General features: G+C 40.2%; 1 protein-coding gene across 2 annotated transcripts in view; it reads right to left on the bottom strand.

Moving 5' to 3' along the window:
- hipk3b (homeodomain interacting protein kinase 3b) overlaps positions 1-22,763 on the bottom strand; it is a 76,044-nt gene that overhangs the window by 20,598 nt on the left and 32,683 nt on the right. For both annotated transcript variants that reach the window (XM_082182871.1, XM_082182870.1), the window contains exons 3-7: positions 15,508-15,631; positions 9,716-9,835; positions 8,925-9,011; positions 8,007-8,191; positions 7,733-7,895 (exon numbers count right to left, since the gene is read on the bottom strand). In XM_082182871.1, coding sequence (XP_082038997.1) covers positions 7,733-7,895; positions 8,007-8,191; positions 8,925-9,011; positions 9,716-9,835; positions 15,508-15,631 — 679 coding nt within the window. The remainder of the gene's footprint in view (positions 1-7,732; positions 7,896-8,006; positions 8,192-8,924; positions 9,012-9,715; positions 9,836-15,507; positions 15,632-22,763) is intronic.

Raw genomic sequence — 22,763 nt, 5'->3', positions numbered from 1 at the left:
ACGTAACCAGGTCAACTCCTTCAGTAGCAACACAATCAATGTTCTTCTTTTCCAGCTAATTGTGAACAGTTGACTGTATTTACATCTTTTAATTCAATTTACCAGTTTTCAAAACTGAAAGTTACAAAAGTCAAGCCACATTATGTCGTAAAAACCCAACGACCATGCTTAAAAGGTCATCAAAAAGACACTGCAATGATCAGCGTGTCTCATCTTAGGGCAGTTTGGTGTGGGTAGAAAGTTTTTCTGCAGTGTCTCTCCTTGGAAACCAAATGTCCTTTCCATGTTGCCATGATGTCAGGGATGTTGCCGTGACAACGGCATTAAGGGTTCAAATTTGTGAGATATAAGAAAGACCAGAATTCAGAACTGACAAGAGTCATTTATATGGACAGCATTAAATACTACAACAACACATACTACTTTACTGCTTGCACAAAATCTTGTTTCTGAAAGCCTGTTTTTTAGGAGGAAAGCTTATATTGGCCATGTACAAACTGCAGCTAAATTCGGTTGTCAGTTCACCTTTTAGTACTTAATTCTGTTCCGAATTTACTCCCAAAAAATGCAGGCATCACAACAGCATTTACAAAAATGATACGTAGTGTGTACAGAACCGAACTCAACAACTAGTTGGTAATGACATACGATAAGAGATATGAAAGATGACAGATGAAAGATACATCTCTGATGCATGTCAAAATATATGTATTATTGTCCATGTATTTATGGTCTGTATGTGTGGTGCAAGAAATCACAGGGAAAGCGGTGCGAGCCTGACTCATTCGTGCTGCCAGATCTTGCAAGCCTATCAGCGAACAAGAACAAGGCCATCAAAAACAAGCCGGGACAGTCAAATATTTCAGCTCTATTTTTAGTGTCCAGACTTATTATGAAAAAAAAAAAAAAATCCATATTTGTAAATTGTCTTTGCTAGGTGATCATACAAGCGAGTCTTCTGACAAGCGAGAATAACCTAATCAAAGGTAACCAATCTCGTCATATTTTGGAGAACAAAATAACCATCCAATCACAATTCGTTATCGATTAACTTTCAGTTAGTGAAGGCGGGATATTAGAGAGTGCAGAGGATATCAGGTAAGACGCTAAGATGTCAAAGATACATGTGTGTACATTTAACGAGGATCTTCAAAAAGAGTTTATCAAGTTATTATGCACAGTAAGTTGTGAAAAAAAAGAACTCGATACATCGTTAAACAATCAGTTAAGGCTTAAATGAAAGCAAACAGCTTGGTGAAAACTGGATATATGTGTCAGTATATTATATCCAAGCATTCGGTCTTGACAGGTATATTAGGCATATATATTAGACAGGTATATTGTCACTTGATGTTAATAAAACAACAAAAGATGTTAAAGGTGAACTAAGTAACTTTTTTTTCCCTTAACTGAACAGCTTCGGAGTCATTGGAATGGTTATATTACTTATTTCTAGGGCTGTACTCAACCAAAGAAAATCTTGGTCGACTGAAGTCCTGAAATTTTCGACTAAAAATCGACTAAAATCGACTAAAAATGACGTTAGAAAAAAAAAACGTTAAATTAATTAGATGTGTACTGTGCGCAGTACTTGGTAGCCTTGTTGTCCGCCTAAATGAATTATAAATAAACAAACAACTAGTAGGCTATTTGCAGTATATTAAATCGTTTTTGACCTAATTATTTTGCACTGAAATGAGTCTGACACTTGAGTCTGTCAGCTCTGACAGCGCTGCATCACCTGCGCAATATCATAGCTTATGATTTCCGAAAATAGTACTATGTTGTCAACTAGTGATATCATCACAAGAACTGTTGAGGAATATACAACATAATTTAGACAATTATTTTTGTCATATGTTATAATAATAAGTTATTATTAGTCAGACACTATCATTTCACCGTGCATGTCCTCGCACCGAGCGAGGCTGATGAGCTTAACGTTAGCTTCGCAGCTGAGACACGAATAGACTATTAACTTAAAGCTTTTACTCTTAATAAACACAAAAGGCACGTCCACTTTAATAAAAAAATTATATTTATTAAACAAACCAGATCAAGAGCAGAAACGAAATAAAGTGCATAACTGAAAAATAAAGCATCCTAGGCTCAAAACTAACAACCAACAGCACAGCGCAATTGCGCATTAGGCTCCAAATAAAAAATAAAAAAGTTAGGTTATCACACTAAAACATTGAAATATGCAAATTCTGATATGTTCATAGCTTACTCAAAACAGACAGGGCAAGCTAACGCAGACAAGTGAGCTTACCACTTTTACAGTAGATGATATGTCATGTTTGTCGTCAAGCTGTGGAAAACTGTTGCTTGCAAACTTTGCATTCAACCTTTTTCCTGTTATCAATTTTAACAAAATGCTGCCACACTGTCGATTTCTTTGTTGTTGACATGTTAGAAGAGGACTGACTATTAAACGCTCTCACAATTAAATAAATAATATTCAGCATCAAACCTACTACGCTCGACGCTCTCTCTTGGGTTGGACTAATCCAAAAAAGGTGAAAACAAGGGGGGTGTTTTGAAGACAGACTGGTACAGTGAAACAAGGGTATTCTGAAAACACCCCCATTAGCAGTTAGTGCTTTCCACCTGATGAAATGAGCGCGCCTCAGCGCGGCAAAACTGATGAAATAAACGCGGCAGAAAATCGACCAATCAGAATTTTGGTCGAACCAGAACGTATCGACCAACTAATCGACTAGTCGACTAGGACATTACGGCCCTACTTATTTCGGGTTGAATGGTGGTCGTTTCGCACCCCCCTGGTGCCCGTGAGCGGAAAATACGCACTTGCAACTTTGAGCCGGCGGGCCGCCGGCCGCTGCGTCAGGAAGTCTCGCGTGATATCAGGTCTCGCGATGTAAACAATTGCTTTACGGCCAAAAGAAATCTGCTAAAATGCTGACATAGTCACAGGGCCGGCGCGTCCATATAGGCGAACTAGGCAATTGCCTAGAGCGGCACTTTTGTAAGGGCGGCAAAATGTGTGCCAATCGGGAATGAACAATTCACAAAATAGGCTATATGATTTGCTGCGCCGCCCTGCGCCGCCCCGCCCTGCCCCGCCCCCTGCTCTCACGAGTCATGACTCATGACTGAGTGATGGGAAGTTCGGATAATTTTACTGACTCTCTTGTTCGATCTCGTTCATAAAAATGAACGAATCTTTATTTGAGTCATTTCGTTAATTTAAGTGGCTTTAAATGTTACACAGCCAAAATCCCCGATCACATCCACCTACGCATATAGTATATGTATATATTTGCTTCCTCTTGGCCTAAAGTGTTCCTGCAACGGGAGTGTTCTCTGGCTAGAGCGCAGAACAGCGGAGTTTGTATGGACAGAAGTGCATGCCTGAGCTTGTGTTTTGGGTTAAGCTGCGTTGCTTTGACATTGTGGAAAATATAACAATAGAAACAAAATATAGGCTATTAGCCTTTTTACCCATTATTATCAATCTAAATTAATCTCGATTTTAATTTAACTTAATTTCGTTTTTCTTTATGTAAATTTCGTTTTTCTTTATTTAAATTTCGTTTTACTTTATTTAAATTTCGTTTTTTCTTTATTTAAGTTTTAAATTTTGTTTTTTCTTTATTTAAATGTTTTGTTTTGTTTTCTTTATTTAAATTTCGTTTTTCTTTATTGAAATTGTTTTTTTTAATTTAAATCTACCCTTTACTGTGTCAGTAATTTGTTAGTCAGAAAAATATAGACTATAAAGTATTGCTTAATTTAACAGACATGTGTGTGTGCGTTTTATATTGCTAGTGCAGCGTGCGTCAAGTATATAAGCCCTGCCCGCTTGAGGTGCGCCGCTTCCCGCTCGCGGTGTTCTGTAGTTTACTAAAAGTTTATTAATTCTGAACGTGTCGTGTCTCGCGTGTCCATCTATATTGCACCACCAAATGCTACACTGCACTCCCTTGTGAAGTCGATTGGATGAACGGTTCTCGAAATAATCAAAATGCAAACGGACATATAGACACATAGAGATTCCTGCCTTTATTAGAGAGAAGAATGTTCAGCACCCTCTCGAAGCTTTGAATATTCGATGTTCATTACTACCGCAGCTTCGAAGCTCAAATGGTATTCGGACCAGCCCTAGGGGCGGCACAAATGTTTTTCGCCTAGAGCGGCAGAAGTGCACGCGCCGGCCCTGCATAGTCATTATCTCTTGTAAACTCAGAGATGTAGATTCAGACGGCAATTAAATTACCACATGAACTTGGTTTTCGTCAAAAAAACAGCAGGTATTTCAGCTGGGGATTTTTATGCGGGTGGTAAGAGAAAAACAATGACATTCTGGATTCAGACAGCAATAAAATCAAAGACTAGCCCTGTAAATGTTGATAACACCTTATGTTCCCATGAGAAACAATTATCGTCCGAATATGGCTTGTGTCACCTTAAAGCTGCAGTCCGTAGCTTTTTTGGGTTAAAAATTATCCAAAATAGATTTTTGAGCAAGTACATAACCAGCCAGTGTTCAACACTATCTGCTTGCCTTAGCTCGATTCAAAATGGTAAGCTTGTAATAATGTTTTTAACTTCAGTGGTACTGGTGGATTTCAGCGGAAAATTCGAGCATGTCTTTGCGTCATTACGTCACATCTGTACACATAAAGAAGGTGTCTCGGCTAGTAGGCTATATTGCGTGTGAGGGTGTTGGAGGTGGAGATTTATAGCCTTTTCTCACAGCACTTCATATAATTAAACTTATCAATTTGATGGCGGAACCTGAAAGGTTCAAACGACAATCACCAGGAGATTCACCCGCTGTAAAACGCGAAAGACATCAGAGAAAAAAAAGAGACTGCAACCGGCCCATGCGAAAAACAAGGATAAATATCGGAAGGGCATTAAATGTAGACACGCAATGCTGATGTTGTTTTAACATTAACAATTTGAGAACAAAGTATAATTTGCACGGTTTGACGTGATATGATAAGCGAGCATTAGATTTAATCGGCGCAATTTACTGCAATGCTTTTTTCCCCTTAGTTGGGCAGAACAAAATTGGATGATACTTACTTGGTTCAGGCGACATTTTCCGTTGAAAAATTCTAATGTTGGTCATACTTCCAAAAAGTAGAATCTGTGATTGCGAATGACAGTATCCACACCGGCGCGGTGACTGAGCCACATTCTCCTCAAAACATTGGATTCATCCGCACTGTGCCATGCCGAGGCACAACGCAAGTAAAGTTGATAATTCCGCGAATAACTGCAATTGCAGATTTCGAACAGAGATGGCGACAAAGGAAAAACTGAAGACTGCAGTTTTAAATAAAATAAAGTGTAACCAAAAATGTTGTTTCAACTTAAAGTGTTCATGCTACCATAACATTTCAAGTTTAGTCAACTTAAAGTGAAGTTGTATTATGCGATAACTTGGATATTTCAATTATCTTAAGTTAAAGATATTCTGATGCTAATTTTGAAGTTGTGATAGCTAATTGCAACTATATATATATATATATATATATATATATATATATATATATATATATATATATATATATATATATATATATATATATATATATATATATATATATATATAAATATAAATAAATATAATATTTGCAATTAGCTATCACAACTTCAAAATTAGCGTAAAATATATATATATATATCTTTTTCTTTTTTTTTTCTTTTTTTTTGTGTGTGTGTGTGTATAAATTCGGAATAGGCAGTTGTGGCTCCCATTTTAAAAATGATATTACCAAGCATTCTTTTCGGTCTACAATCTAATAAAAGTTTATCAGAAAAATAATACAACTGCACCTGTTTCTGAATATGATGATCAAGTATTGATCTAAATAGTTTTTATAACAAAGTACAATAAAAAAAGAAACATGAAACTTGCTAATAAAAATAATTTTATATATACAATTGAATAATTTATAACCTAATTAATTTTTGTTTTGAAAATGGATGAGGAAAATATAGCGCCTTGAAAATCTCTGCAGCTCAAAAAAAAAAAAAAAAAAAAAATTGGCCGTCTGTCAAATGAAGGAAGGCTGTTGGAGTTTCCAATGCTAACAAAAAGAAAGGTAAAATACACATCATGTTACTTCTGTATCTGAATAAAAGTCATAAAAAAAAAAAAAATCACGATTTCATGGGCAGAAGCTGGCTACTTGACAAATGAAAATCACAAACATGTCACTTGTTAATAAAATAATTTTATAAATACAATGTATTAATGTGATATAATTTTATCTCAAACAAATTAGGAAAATAAAGTGGGTAGAGTCCAAAAAGCTCAAAACTAATTTTAGAATTGTTATGACAGCAGCTATAGACCATTTGAAAAAGTTAAATATAGGCCTACGTCAAGACACAACTGGCTTCTGGCTTGACTGCATGTTCAAGATTGCATATGTTAAAGATTGTTGCTATTTAACTGAACATTTCACTGTACCAATCTTTTTTATGGATCCTAAAATCTGATGAGCTTCCCTGTGTCCAAACCCATGGGCTTCGTGCTTCGTAGCTGTCCCACTTCGCAGTGATCTTCTGATTTCCTAATATTTCCTAATTTAGTAATAGGCCTATTTTTCATGAAAACAGTAAGCAGTAAAACTGTTGAATTTCAATCGACTCCTTACTCTCTGCATTTTACAAATATTCGAGATGTGACAGATACAATATAATTTGCAATATATGGTCAATTATGTAGGGAAACTACTCGAGGGCAGATTTTTTAGCGATACAACAAAACGTATATGACAGATTTTTTTTAGGGATGACGTCAGTATGCACGATTTTATTGGTAAAAGGCCAATTGGATGGAAAAAGTCTGAATATAGAAAATGTCACAAATCTTTTTTTTTTACACATTTACTGCACGATAAAGTGCAAAAAGTGGTGTTTTTATTGCGCTGACTTTCTCCAGTTCTAAACACGATTACTGCACATGCATTGAAGGATTTTTTTGGAATACATGTAATGCACATTTAAACTAAACCGTTTGGATTAATGCCGATAGTCAAAACCTTGTGTGTAGCTACTACTGCCTCACAAAGTTATGTCAAAGATGATGGACGAAAGCAAGACACTACCCGCTGCTGAAAAAATTGGGGTTTTAGACTGGGGTGTTAATCGATCAACAGTATGTTCTTTTTATACGCTTTTGTACAGTTATGATAACAAACTCTCTCTCTCTTTCTGCTCTGATTCATTGTCTATTTTGTGTTTTCTCTTTTTGGCCAAAAGTTTAAGATACATTTGACTGATATTTTTTGTTCTTTGTCTACAGCAATTTCTGTAGATATGATAATATAATCATCATGAATTCTTTTGGCCACAATATTCATGTAGTGAAAACATGACATCATGATAGCTCTACACTAAAGACATTCAATCCAACAGTTCATGGACTCCATGCTCTACTGTTTTAGCTAGAGGAATGCAAAACTTTGCGGCCTTCACGTGGCCTTCAGCACACGCGTCATGCAAAGCTTTGACCTCCACATGAAAAGTGTTAAAGATAGCATCACAAAAAAACTATTTTACAAGGTTGCCAGGGAACAAAGCGGGAATTGGACAAAGTAAACATTAAAAGCAAATGCCTTGCAATTTTCAAAAGAGATTTCTGAACAGAAATATGAGCTGATATGAGCTTGATATAAAAAATAAAAAAACACATTCTTAGGGGTTCACAAACTTCCTAGCAGCATTGTAACGGCGATGCTTTCAGTACCTGAGTGTGAATGCCAGTCACCTTGCAGAAGGGCAGGGTAAGGTTGGGGGCTGCACCAGTGCTCGGGACAGTCCTGACAAACTGAGCCTTGGTCCGGCTGAGGGACTCATAACTGCCTGGTCGTGAGCAGCACACGTCCATGATGTGAAAACAGGATTTGACACTGTAAAGAGAGAATTCAGAACACAAAACCTCCGTTTTGTCAAAGTGCTTTTTCTGAAAAAGTCAGAAGGAATGAATCACAAACAAGATTGAGAAATGAAAAGCCGCTCACTGGTTGCTGTGGGGGAAGTCTAGTATGTGCTGCATGGTAACAAAGGGATGGCTAAGGGCGTCACTCGGGGCAATTCTTTCCTCAGCATCTATCAACAACATCTTCTTCAGCAAACCCACAAACTCTGCACGATCAACCTTCTCTGCCAACAAATCACAGCCTTCCAGATTCATCACTAGATTCACCTGAGAAAAAAAATACACAAAACAACAAAGAGTTACTCACTTAGATTACACATATTGAGGCCTGCATAATAGTGCACATTAAATTGAACACAAGTGTCAGTAAAGACATGTATGTTACAATAATTTCTACTGCAAATAAATGCTGTTCTTTTGAACTTTCTATTCAAGAAATGTATCACATTTGATAATAATAAGAAATGTTTCTTGAGTACTAAATCAGCATATTAGAATGATTTCTGAAGGATCATGTGACACGAGTAATGGCTGTTAAAATTTCAGCTTTGCTATCACAGGAATAAATTAAAAGTATAAAAGTTTTTTTGTTTGTTTTTGTAATATTTCACAATATTACACAAATTCTTTGTACTCTATTTTTGCAGCCTTGGTGAGCATAAGAGAAAAGAAAATCTTGTTGACCCCAAACAAATCTTGCCAACAGTGTTCCAGTGATCATCATAACTTAAATCTAATACTAGATATAATAGAGGATTGACACACATTTGCTGTCATTAGTGAATTGAAAGGTGCCTGCTGGGAAATAGACGCGATTTGTTCATGTTACACTTTTAACTTGCGCAGCACAAAATGAGATTTCTATTCACATTTGTAAAGTAACCGCAGCTCTCCTTGCAGGGATTTTCCACTGGGAGAGAATAAATTGTGATTGATTCTGAAGATTGATGAGGTAAAAGCGGGATTTTCTGTGTTTTGATCCTGATCCAAAGATACGTACATGCGCTATATCATCCAAACAGCTGAAGATGTACTTCCTGGCTTCTTTTGATTTCAGCCCCGTCTCGGTCTCGTGCTCTTCTGTGGACTGAAACAAATGTATATTAAAGACGACACAAAATCAAATAGACCCTCTTTACTGTGATATATGTCCCTGGTCTTATAATGCATTATTCATTATTGTGCACGCAAATACTTGTTAACATAGTCTTTCATTAAAATGCAATAATGGATGAATTTCAAGAAGAAATGTCCAGCACATAACCCCACAATAAAATCAAAAGATTCATAAAAAAAATTAAAGAAATTATATATATATATATATATATATATATATATATATATATAATTAATTATATATATTATGACTATTAAGATTTATTATTGCATGGTGATTTTTATGATCCTAAATTGAATTAAGTAATAAAAAATAAAATTCCATGACATATACTTAAATTTGTAATATACAATTTAAATATATCATTATTTTTAAATGCATAAAATTTTGTAAAAAATGGCTAAATTTTAAATCCCAAGTTTTATTATAACTAGATACATTTAAGCCAAAATACTTTCTGGTCAGTGTCTCTGAAACATGAGTGGATACAAATTATATTAAGTTTTCACAATCCAATAAAATCCTGATAGATAAAATAAATTCTAGCCCCACTGAATATTAGATCACATATTGGAAGTGTGAATTGCAATTAATGTTATCTCTTCAACATGCTTACATCTTGAACATGATACAGGTGTTCTGGTGTGTGTGTGTGTCATTGTTCTTGGTCTCACTTTAAGTCTCCAGCCAGCATACGGTGAGTCCGACTCCCGGCAAAAGAAGCGAGACGTCTTCGTCCCCACATTTAACAGATGCTCTCCTGGCAGACCCTGCGTCTGAGAAATGTAGCGAATCTGAGGGGAGACAGATGGGAAAGAGTGAAACCGAGCTAGCTGAACTCATTCATTGTTTATGTTTTAACACTGTCCAATGTAAATGGATACGTCAACAAAAGGCCGTACTGAACGTGTTATTGAGATCACATGCTGTTTCTAGGCATCTGAAGCAGCACGTGTTTTGAGAAACACACAGAAATGGGTGGATTTATGGAGTCATGCTTGTGTGAAACCTATAGGAGGGTGTGTGTTGCGGTTTTGTGTGTGTTCTTACGTCAACGGCACTGTGGTGCGAGGGAAAGGCCTATTAGATGCTCAGTGTCACATGGGGACTTTCAGAGGTGCAAGTGCTTCAGTGGTACATCTTAAAATCAGATTACATGACCCTTTAACCTCTCAACCCAGACTTGGCCAACAGGTTTGTGATAATTTGGCAAAAAACAAACAAACAAACAAAAAAACACACATATTTCTTAGTTCTAAACAGCCCGTCATGCTGGAAAACTTCAGAGAAGGATGAACTGATCCAAAGTAATTCAACACAATAAAAGTTGAGAACATTTGCACCAAATCAGTTTTAAGGCAGTGACACACCAAGACGATGGTCAGCCGTCGGTCAATGTCGAGTGTCTGTCAGCTCAGTTTTTGTGGTGTGTTCTGCACCATTGGGACTTGTCAGACCACGGTGTAGGCTTTTTGTCCAATTGAACAGTTCAGCTAAGCAAACCAGTGGACAAGAAAAAAACGAAAATGATGAAAACAAGCAAATGATTAAGTCAAAAGGGCACACACAGACAAAGAAATTTAACATCATGTTACCTGAGCATTCCAATACGCGAATATTTTCGTCATGTATGGAATGAAGAAAGTGAAGTCCAACATGATTCACATTCAAAATGGTAAGCAAGCGCTGCTTTGTTCATTTGTATTTCCGTAGTCGTAGTTTTGGTTTTACTTTTTGGAGTGAATATAAACTACTACTACCACTTTTCCCCTCACACAGGCGCAGAATATACGAGCTATCTGGCTGTTGGCTGTAGTCTTTGTGGAGTATTCATTCTTGCGGAAAAAAATTTGGCCCAGACACAGGCGTCACAAGGTGACATCACTACTTTGAAGATGATATGGTCACGCCCTTTAGACTGAGACTTCACACTTAAAAGTGTAGTTTAGCCAATAATGAAAATTCTGTAACTATTTACTAACTCCCTCTGACTAAATTCTGTAACTCCCCCCCCCCCCCCTCATCATACACATCTAATTACACACCACATAGCATAGCAGTCCATAATGATGAATAAAGAAATTCCTGTCGTGGTAATATCTTTCAGTGGTTTGGGTTATAAGTGGTTTCCAGCTTCAGTAATCCATCCATCCATACATTCTCCAGCCGCTTATCTGGGACTGGGTCGCTGTGGCAGCAGGCTAAGTAGATGTGCCCACATGTCCTTTTCCCCAACAACTTCCTCCAACTCCTCCTGGGGGTTCCCAAGACATTCCTGGACCAGCTGGGAGATTAAGGTCCTTCCAGCGTGTCCTGGGTCACTTCCCAATTAGACAGAACAACCCGGAAGGAGCTTGAGCGGCACCCTGACCAGATGGCTGAGCCACCTCAACTGGCTCCTTTTTATGCTATTGTAGGGGTGGGTGATACAAGTAAAAATATATAGAGATGTACAATTATATCTCTATATTTTTCCAAATTTTGGTGATACTTGATACATCAATATTTTTGCATTTGCTCAAAACCTTTTTTTAATGTGATCTTTTTTTGTGCCCATGAAAAAGGCACAATCTGGATAGAACAGCTATTGTTAGTTACTAAGTACATACTAAGTCACAGCAAAATCCGCATTAGTAAATAAAAAAAATAAAAAAAATTATAATACTAATCAAGAAATAGTGACTACTTGACTACTTTTTATTCAATGAACACATGAATAATTAAAAAATCATATGTACTTAAAGGTTCCAAAATAAAATAAAAAACAAATTATTAAAAAAAGTGCAATCTTCCTAGAAATTTTTTCTTAAAAGTTCTTTAAAAAGCAGAAACACGTGACACTTTTTACATAGAAAAAGTGGCATATCTATTATAAATAACTATCAGAAATATATTATAATGTAAAATTAAAAAAGAATAATTTAAGATTCAGCAGTATTTTTTAGATCAGTCTGATTTGTGACATTGACCCTTGTTGACAAATGAACGTTGACAAAAGGTCAGATTTTGTTTCCATTGCCAAACCTTCCATTGAAGCACAGGGTGCTCTTTGGAACATTCTCAAATAAACAAATGCTAGATAGCATGATCATCAGGTTTTGTCAATGCTGTCTGTCTGTCTGTTTGTCTATGTGTGGCAAAACTCTAACACAGGAGTAAAAGCAATAAAAGCTGTAACCTTTGGCTTCCTAGCTAAATTTCTAATGGTAACCTTTCAATTACGGTAAAAGTTATTATAAGAAGAAATACCCAACCCTCGAGTTAGATTATTATTGTTATTCTTTCATTGGCATTTAAATCATGCATAACATTTTAATTCACTTTAAAAAAAGGATTTCATCAGCTAACTGGCTAGTAAGTCAGTTTTATTTTTACACACATTTGGCACTTGGTGAGTGCTACAGTAATTCCGCACCCTGTGTGTGTTCTGGGTGTTTCAGCCTCCAAGAGTAACAACTTTATTTTCAAACAGGGATGTATCACTTTAGTACTAGAAGAATATGCCTACATGTCCAAACCTGCACCCAGGGCCACAGTCTGCTAACCTGCATTTCTTCTACTTTCAAGAGGTCTAATAGCCACTTGCTATAACACAGTGGCAGTGTCAAACGAAAGGCTCCACATGCCAGCGAGATGAGGCCCTACGATTGGTGCCGTAAGTGGGCGTTCATTTATGCTATAAATATCATTTGCTGTGCGAGATTAAATTGAACACCCCAGTGAAGGAGGTGCGTGTATTAGGAGTGTGACCCCACAAGCCATTTTAGTCCCTAGACTGGAATCACACCTTAGGCAGTTAGGTGACACCCCAGACATATAATTGTTCAGAGGCGATGTAGCGACGTCCTGTTAAACATACTTAATGTGCTCTTGCATTGGTATCCTTTGGTAGTAACAAACCTCAGTACTCAAGGGGGCGATAGTGTCAGTGTCAAATGTCAAGTATCTAGCTAACCTTTTCTTTTTTTTTTTTTTTCTGATTTCATTCATTCAGTCCTGCATGTGGGCGGGTACACACCGAATAAACCGCTAATATTTGGTGGAATAATATATTTATGTTGTCATTTGTGGTGCGGGAGAGGGTCGTTTTTACTTAAGGTGGACAAAATAGCCTGTATGGGCAGAATGTTCACATATAAGCAAAAGTTTTGTAAATTATTTACTTTCGCGACGTAAAAATGTGATCTGTTTGTGTGATTGGCAAGCTGTGAGACCATGCATGGAATCAAAGGAAATAATTATCAACTGGTTCAGATCAGCGGCCGATCATTTGGAACATTCCTAGAAACTATAGGCCTACCTATAAAAAAAGTTATCATATCCATATTTTTTTCTCAAAGTATATGGGTTGCCGACCCCAGGTTGGGAACCACTGATCTAGTAGATGGATCCTGAAACTGTCGGCAAAACCTCAAACAATAGCTCCACCCGTGTCCTTTTAGAATGAAGTACCGCAACACATTTCTGAGATGGTCTCTGCTTCTTTGCAGTGCAAATGTAAATAAAGAACTGGTTGTTTGAATATGTACAGTGCTTTCTTTGTTCAAAAAACACAATGTAAAGGCTAATGTTTATGTATTTGAGGATCAGAGAAGAGAGTCTTAGGCCTCGTTTACACTGTCAGTGAAATGTGACCCAATTCTGATTTTTTGCTCATATGTGACACAGATCGGATGTGTTCTACGACCGTGTAAACAGGAAAAATATGCATGCATTCGTATATTTCGAGATCGGTTTCAGGTCTCATTCATATGTGGAAATAAATCAGATATAAATCAGATGTGTGTCAATGCAACTGTCATGTAAACAAGCAGATCGGATTTTCTGAGGCATTAGGCTATGTCTACGCGGGACCTAAAGCAATGCAATAACGCACATCAACCCGATCACTGATTTATCGTTCATATAAACAGTACATTCAGATTCATCAATCTGAATGAATTCAGTCCGATTGAAACAAAAGGTGTGCATGTAAACATAATGAATGGTGACTGTAGAAAGCAAAAGCCGAATCCCGGACACTTTGGGGCGATCTAGAAATCCCGGCCGGACGCATTTTTTTAGGTCCAAAAAGAGGACATGTCCGGGAAAAAGAGGACGTATGGTAACCCAAGTTAAAGCCCGCCATGATTTCATGAAGGTGCGTATCTATCGCACGAAATTTATTTATTGTGCCATTTACGTCAAAAATAGTTTTTGCGTGCATATGATACGCACATTATGGCGTGTAATACACACATAGGCTACTCCACAACCCTAATCCTACCCAAGGGGTTTTGCCATATAAATGGCAAAATCTGTGCAAGAACCCCCTTTAGCACGCGCAATGTTTCAGATAGTATGTCAAGTGTAAACGCATGAATCGGATATGGGTCACAATTGAAAGAACGTGTAAACATATGGTAAAAAAATTTTATAAAAATCTTGTTCCACAAAAAAAGAAAAGAAAAAAAAAGCACAGAATAGCATAGCACAGAAACCTGATAAACAAGGGTGCCATCCTACAGTTGGGAGATCAGGAAATTAAAATTAAGGGGAAATTAAAGGGGTGCATCCAAATGGCTCTAGAAACATTGAGCAGAGGAATCTGACATCAGGAGTGTGTACATTCTGATCTGCCATTTCTAAAAAAAAATAAAAAAATCTTCTCACATAGTTAAAGCTAGAGTGTTGTGATAATGGAGATGAATTATGCCCAGCAGACCAAAAAAAGACACCCAGGCATAATGCAGGGTTATATACGGGCAGTAAGGGGTATGTAGCTTTAAGACTGACTGGAGCTCATGGCACCCATTGGCATCTTGAGATCCATAGCCCAGCTGCGATAACAGCCCGGCCAAGAGAAGGAGGAAAACCCATCAAACCCCCAGCTACTGCTATAAACCGAATCAGGAGCAACTGGGAGTCTCCTTTCCAAACCCTACCCAGAAACACTGTTCTAATCTAGGCTTGTTTCAGTGTATCAATCACATATGCAGACACACAGAGACTTGGTAATGTCCCCTCCTCTCAGTTTCACCCCAGGGCATTCAGGGGCCCAGCAGCAGGAGGAGTGCGGCCCGAAAACTAGAAAACTCTCAGATCATAAACCATACACGCTCAGACAGAAGCAGCAGGAGTGCACACAAAAAAACACCCACATGCTGACACTTGTACGCCAACACAGACGCTGAGAAGCGGCCGTGAAAATTCTTCTGGAGATTGTTTGGGCCTGACAGCACATACCACGGCTCTGTGCTAAACAGATTACGTCAAGAGGAGAAATATGGAGAACTCCTGATCAAGAAGAGACATTCAGTGTGTGTGAGTGAGTGAGTGAGTGAGTGAGTGAGTGAGTGAGTGAGTGAGTGAGTGAGTGAGTGAGTGAGTGAGTGAGTGAGTGAGTGATTTGTTTAAACAGGAGAAGAAACATGCTGAAAGAAAGGTGGATGTAGGAAGAAAGAAAGAGGCATTTTAGAGAAATTACCTGGTCAAACTCGAGGGCTCCTGGGTAGAGGGGCCAGCCCAAGAAGAGCTCAGCAATCACACATCCCAGCGACCACATGTCTATGGCTTCACAAAAAGGCAGGCCAAGAATGATCTCAGGAGCCCTGAAGATGACAAACACCAATATGAGCAACATAAAACACACACAAAAACAATTCTACCTTCATTTCACCCTCAGACTACAAATAGTGAGATCTAGGCCTCTGTATCAGTATGGAATTCCTGATTCAATTTAATTCCATTGCACAAACGCTCAATTACAATGTCCATAAGCCCGTCTTAATTATTACTTCAGTTAATAAATTATTGCTTGATCACAACATTATGCAAGACAATCCCATTTCCAAATGTGAATATTTTGGCCAGAAAAAGGTGAAGAGACACTTTCAACCATAAATAAATAAATAGTTGCAGTAATTTAGGGGTATTATTTTGAAATGTGGGCGATGCACTAAAAAATTATTAATTGAGAAATCAAAGTTTCCTTCTTTTGACATGTAAGATGTCATTGTACTATAAAAACTTCCTCTAAGTTGGAGAACTCAAAACGTCCTTGTTAGTCCAAAAACAGCTTTCATTGATCACTAGACTAAAAGTTACATTAACTTCCAAAGGATCCCATTGCTAGGGAAGTGGCTCTTTATTTTCAACTATGTAAATGTCTCAGTTGAGCATTATTTGTTTGTTCGGTACATTTCACTGAGGATTCTTTGGTAAATCAGTTGCTAAAATCAGAGGGCTAAAATCAGGGTAGAAAAATGGCCTTTTATTCCTAAATTATGACCATTTTTGATGTAACAATTATACTGACTTAAGCGCACCTCAGAGAACATAAAAAAAAAAAATGCAGTTCATGACCCCTTTAAAAAGTAATTGAACAATGAACATACAGTTATGACAATTTCATTAAAAAAAAAAAAAAAAAAAAAAAAAGAATCATTCACAAAAAGATCTAACATGCATTTGCAAAGTATATTACATTTTATATTAAATGACTTGGTTAATTTTACAAACGTAATCTACAGCACTGGGCAGAGAAACAAAAAGTACATAGAACTGCCTGGAAAAGGTTACTCACGTGGACAAATTAATTTTAATGTGAGGGGCACACAGTCATGAAATTTAGAACACTCTTTCCCATTTGTAAAGCACAAGACCATACAACTGATGCGATGAGTGACAGAGGTTCATGAACCTACTCAGCACAGACTCTGACTTCAGCAGGACAGGAGCTCACACTACAAATATGTTAGCGGATATTAGCGCATTAACTGTAAAAAAGGCATAATGTAGAAAAGGTAGATCAATCTTGGATAAATATCATTTTTACCCAGCCAAAAAAGGGGTGCACAATATAAAGGAAAAATATGAGTAAACAAAACAGGAGTATTTAAATAAATAAGAAATTAGTCTTCAATTAATCAACCTTAAACCTACAACAGTTCAGTCACCAGCACACCAAAGAGCCTGTTTAAAAAATGTTTTAATTAAATTAAATTACAACGCACAGCTATATCTAAAAACATTTTGCTTTTGTAAAAGCTACGGCAATGTATGTTAGTATGTAAGGTAAGGTATGTTAGTTTAGGGTAGGATAGGTCTCACGTGGGTTACCAGGTCAGATAATGTAGACATGGTGACACAGGAAGCCCAGTGACTCCTTAGCAACGAATCACCACGTGATCTCATTGAATGGCATTAAGGTCTCTCCATGTGAGATCGATGCGCTGCTCTAGTCAGCACTCACCTCAGTAAGTCTGTCTGACAGATTACTGTTACTCAGAGCTTATATTTCAATAATAGCCTAGAAGTGTTTGTCCTTATGTAGTCTGTCTAAAAACAGTGACCTGACAACATAGGCAACATTTTTAGGCATCAAATGTGCCTGCATCTTTACAGGAAAACCAAGACATTAGCTTAGCAGCATGCTAACACCAATAAAGCTTGTTTAAAGTTCTACCCAAGCCGTCAAACTAACGTCATCAGAAACACCAGAAACGCTAGTTACGTATGTAACTGTGGTTCTGTGAATTCCGGATGACCGCCAGAGGCAGTGCAGAGCACTAGTGGATAATCGCTGCGCCAGCTAGATAGATCGAGAAGAATATAACAAAAAAGTCACGTCATGACGCAGACCGAGACGCGAGGATATAAACCACAGTGACTCGGTGCCCAGCCTCAGAATGCTTTCTCGCGCATTCCGAGTGACGAGGGACTCTGGCGGTCATCCGGAATTCACAGAACCACAGTTACATACGTAACTAGCGTTCTGTTTCATTCCTACTGACCGCCAGAGGCAGTGCAGAGCACTAGTGGATGACGCATATCAACACAGTCATGAGGAATGCCACCCACCTGCAACATCAGGGTTGCTCCAGAAGGACTGCAGAGCTCACATCATGGGAAGCAGCCACGTTAACCTTGTAGAACCGCGCGAAGGTACATGGAGAAGACCAGGTAGCAGCTTCGCAGACATCCGCCAAGGAAACTCCCCGTAAAGTGGCCCAAGACGAAGACACAGCCCTAGTGGAGTGACAAGTAACACCCACTGGTAAGGGTTGATGAGATTTATTATACGCCAACTTTATCGTCTCGACAATCCAGCGTGATAGCCTCTGTTTGGATAAAGACGCACCCTTGCGTACCTCACCATAACAGACAAATAACTGATCTGTCTGTCTGAAAGAAGCAGTAGACTTAATATAGCACTTTAAAGCTCGTACAGGACACAGAAGATGAGACCTCCCCCATCTGTATCTGAGTGATTGAAAGGCGGCTGAAAAGCAGCCAGATGAATAGACTGATTCACAAATTGTGGTAACAAAACTTTAGGGAGAAAGGCTGGATTAGGCCGAAGAATGACCCCAGAATCCTCTGGTAACCAGCGTAAACACAATTCACTCACTGACAAGGCATGAAGTTCACCAACACGTTTAGTGGAAGCAACGGCCAACAAAAAAGACACTTTTAAGGACAACCACTTAATATCTGCCACAGCTAACGGCTCAAATGGTGGTGTACAAAGGGACTCTAGAACAAGCGGTAAGTCCCACACAGGAAAAGGAGTAGAACGAACGGGCTTTAAACGCCTCGCTCCCTTCAGAAAACTACAAACAAGGTTATGAGACCCAAGGGAAGCACCAGCAACCGGGTCATGATAAGCAGATATGGCAGCAACGTAAACTTTTAAAGTGGAGGCCGCCCTGTTGTCGTCAAATAGATGCTGCAAAAAACTCAAAACTGTCGGCACAGTACAGTGAACTGGGTCAATTCCTTGATCCCCGCACCAAGAAGAAAATATCCTCCAACGAGCAGCATAAAGCTGTCGTGTCGAAGGAGCCCTAGCGTTGCCGATAGTGTTCACTACTGCTGGTTCACAATCCATTAACTGTGATCTGGACCCAAGGGCCAAACCCAGAGCTGAAGACGAGTTGGATCTGGGTGCCAAACACGGCCGTGCATCTGAGAAAGAAGGTCCCGTCTGGTGGGAAGCTGCCATGGTTCGCCTTGTAACAGACTCAGAAGGAGAGGAAACCATAGCCTGGATGGCCATCGAGGTGCCACTAAAAGCACCCTGTGCTTGTTTAGGAATATACGATGTAATGTTTCCCACAGAAGTGGAAATGGAGGGAATGCATACAACAGGCAACTCGGCCACTCGTGGGCTAATGCATCCTGTCCCAATGGGCTGGACGCCTCGGCTCTCGCGAACCACCAGCGGCAATGAGTGGTCATTTCCGATGCAAACAGGTCTACCTCTGCCTTGCCAAACCGTTGCCAAATCAACTGTACTACATCCGGGTGAAGTCTCCATTCCCCCGGGAGCAGCAGATCCCTGGACAGAGCATCCGCCACTTGATTGTCCAATCCCGGGAGATGAACTGCCCTTAATGAGGCCAGCCGGCCCTGAGACCATGTGAGGATCTTGTGAGTTAGCAGTAAAGACGCCAGAGACCTGGTGCCGCCCTGATGATTCAAATGAAAGACTGTCGACGTGTTGTCGGACCGGACAAGCACATGACGACCCATCAGGTTTGGTAAGAAGTGTTGTAGAGCCAAGTACACTGCCTTCAACTCCAGGACGTTGATATGTTCTAAGGCCTCCCTGGGTGACCAGTGACCACCAATTCCCCTCTGGTTCCAAGTTGCCCCCCATCCTGTTAGTGAAGCATCGGTCGTGATCACTTCTCGACGGGAGGACACCACCCCTAGAGGCACACCGGCTTTCAGAAATGTTACCTTTCTCCAGGGTTTCAATGCACGGACACAGGCAGGCGAAATGACAATCATGCAATGGCGATGTCTCGCTGAATCTAGCCCTAAGCTGTTGCTCCACCTCTGAAGAGGCCTGAGGTGAAGCAAGCCCAAGGGGATCACGGATGTTGCTGCGGCTAACATCCCCATTAGTTGCAGAAGGACACCATAAGGAAGTTTTGTCCCCTGACCGAAACGAGTCAGTAACTGACAAATATTGTCTGTTCGTGCGTGAGACAATGTGGCAGACATTGTGATTGAATTGAGTGTTATTCCTATGAAGGTTATGGTCTGTTCTGGGACCAGGTGACTCTTTGTGTCGTTCACAGTAAGGCCCAACCTCTGGATATGCTCCAGCACAATCCTGGTGTTGTGTAACGCATGTCGTCTTGTTGGGGCGCAGAGCAGCCAATCGTCTAAGTAGGGCAGAATCCTCATGCCCTTGGACCAAAGAGGAGTCAGGGCCGCAGTCATGCATCTTGTGAAAACACGAGGAGCCAGAGATAGACCGAATGGTAGAACTCTGAACTGATAGGCTTGATTCTGAAAGCTGAATCTTAGGAACTTCCTGTGGTGGGGAGCAACGGGAACATGGAAGTAAGCGTCCTTCAAGTCCACACTCACAAACCAGTCTCCTTTCGTCACAGATCGAAGAACGTCGACTGTGCGTAACATTCGGAAAGGAAGAGACTTTAAGAACACGTTTAGGCGTCTCAGGTCCAGAACTGGACGAAAACCGCCATCTTTCTTTGGAACAAGGAAGTACGTGGAGTAAAACCCGTCCCTCTGACTGAGGGGAAGAACTTTTTCTATGGCTCCTTTCAGTAACAGTGAATGAATTTCTAAGGAAAGGGCCATTGAACTGGTTACATCTTTGACAACTGTCGGAAAGATTCCTGAAAACTTGGGAGGCCGGCGTCGGAATTGCAGAGTGTATCCCCTGCTCAAAGTCGCCAGAACCCAGGGGTCGGACACTGAATTTTCCCAGTAATGTAGATGCTGCACAGTGAAACGACCGACCGCCGGCCCCATAGCTTCAGGGTTTTTGGCCTCTGCCTTTAGGACCTGTGGGGGGGCGCTGACGTGGTCTCCCCTGCTGGTGACGGTGAAAAGGGCGGCGTCCCTGGGCCTCCTCAGCCCCTCTATGCCGCTGTGGAGCCTGAAGCTGAGAAACGTTCTGCTGTCGCACTCGATGCTCCGAGCTCGGATAGCGTGGGTGAGCCGGAGTTAGAGGCATTCTAAAAGGTGGTGCTCGTGGAACCTGAGTCAGTTGTCGTGTGGCTTCTGACAACTTCATTCTCTTCTCCAGTACCTCAGAAACATTGGGGCCAAAGAGATGTCCTGGTACAATTGGCAGTTCTCTCAGTGTCTTCTTACAATCTTCAGGTAACCTTGCCTGAGCAAGCCATACCTGACGCCGGGCTGTTAGAAGGGTCGCTGAAAGTGTCCCAAGTTCCCGAGTCACATGGCCCATAGTCAACAGAGCCGTCTGTAAGAACTGAGATGCAGAAGCGTCAACGCTCGCTGACTCTAATGTGTTATTGCAGGCAAGAAGCAGCTGGCAGATAGTATTCTCAGCTCGAGTTATATAGGCTACCGACTCGTATGCCTTCTTCAAGAAAGTGTCAGTGCGTCCACATTGTGCACTCGGGCAGCGTACATTGCCTCTTAGAGCCTCATCTGGTGATACCACCAAAGCTGCAACCGGCTGTTCAATTTCAGGCGCCCGTCCTACCCCGATGGAGTCAGCCTCAGCCATTGCTGCAAGAGTGCGGGCTGTCTTTGACCTCCTCCTAGGCACATTGGGACTGGTAAGTGCACTGGAGAATTCTGTCACAAAATCCTTGCACGGTGGCATTGTGAACACATTACTATCAGCAGCTTGTCTGAAGAACACATTGGTTTGAATGGGTTGGACAGGTGATTTGTCAAGACCCAAACGAGCCACCGCCATCTGCAGAACAGATAACACATCGTCTGGAGCAGATGGGCCTGCGCCCGATGAATGTACAGACCCACCGCTTGAACCACCTGTAGCATATAGGTTAGAAAAGACATCGTTTGGGAGGGTGGGTTGTATGGCAGGTTCCACCGATTCTCCATCAAGAAAATGAGAATTAGACGCGCTCATGGAGAGAGCGTCAAAATCTATATCATGTGGGGGTTGGAAATCACTCTCATCCACTGGTGTGTTCTCAGTATGTGGTGCCGATACTGGGGGTTGTAGAGACTGAAGAAGACGTTTCATCTCCATCATTTCTGAAGAGAGAGAAGCTACAGTCTTCGATAACAAGTGTTCTGAAGTGTCTTTCTGTAGTACAGATTTTTTCTTGCTAGGCGGAGCGCCAGCCGCTGCTGACGCGCGACGCTTTTGAGCGCGTCGCGGCTGTTGTGCGAGGGTAACAGGCGAGTTAATGTCTAACTCAGCAAGGCGAAGCTGTCTCTCTGACATCGGTAGCATACTACAATGCAAACACGGATCAGTCAGGGCCTCCTTCAGATGTTGAGCGCCTAAACATGATGGGCATCGATCGTGTCCGTCGTCGGGAAGAAGCGTATTCGGACACAATTTGCAACTTGAAACGGAGATGTGAGAGCTATGATCCATGACTCCGTCAATAACACGTCCTCGGTTAGCACCGTAGGCACTTAAAACTGTAATAGCACCCACTGAGCAGTTCGAAAAAATCTTCGGATAGAACCGAAAATTCTATAGCATGAAACGTTCTCACAAGTAACGTTAAGTCAAGTCTGCCTTCGGATAGAACCGCGAGGCATTCAATGACTAGCACTACGGCGAGTATGCAATGAATCTAAGATATGATTATATATATTATATATATATAACAGATAACGTTATAGGTTTGCGGTGAACGCAACCTAAACGCGGTCGAAACCAGCCACCGGATAGTACCGTGAAGCACAGGGTATCACCGACGCAACAACAAATAATCGTATGCACTCACGTAATGAAGAAAATAA

This window comes from Leuciscus leuciscus (assembly GCF_965113295.1).
Source record: "Leuciscus leuciscus genome assembly, chromosome: 10".
NCBI classification, from domain to species: domain Eukaryota; kingdom Metazoa; phylum Chordata; class Actinopteri; order Cypriniformes; family Leuciscidae; genus Leuciscus; species Leuciscus leuciscus.
This window is presented reverse-complemented; position numbering and strand designations above follow the sequence as displayed.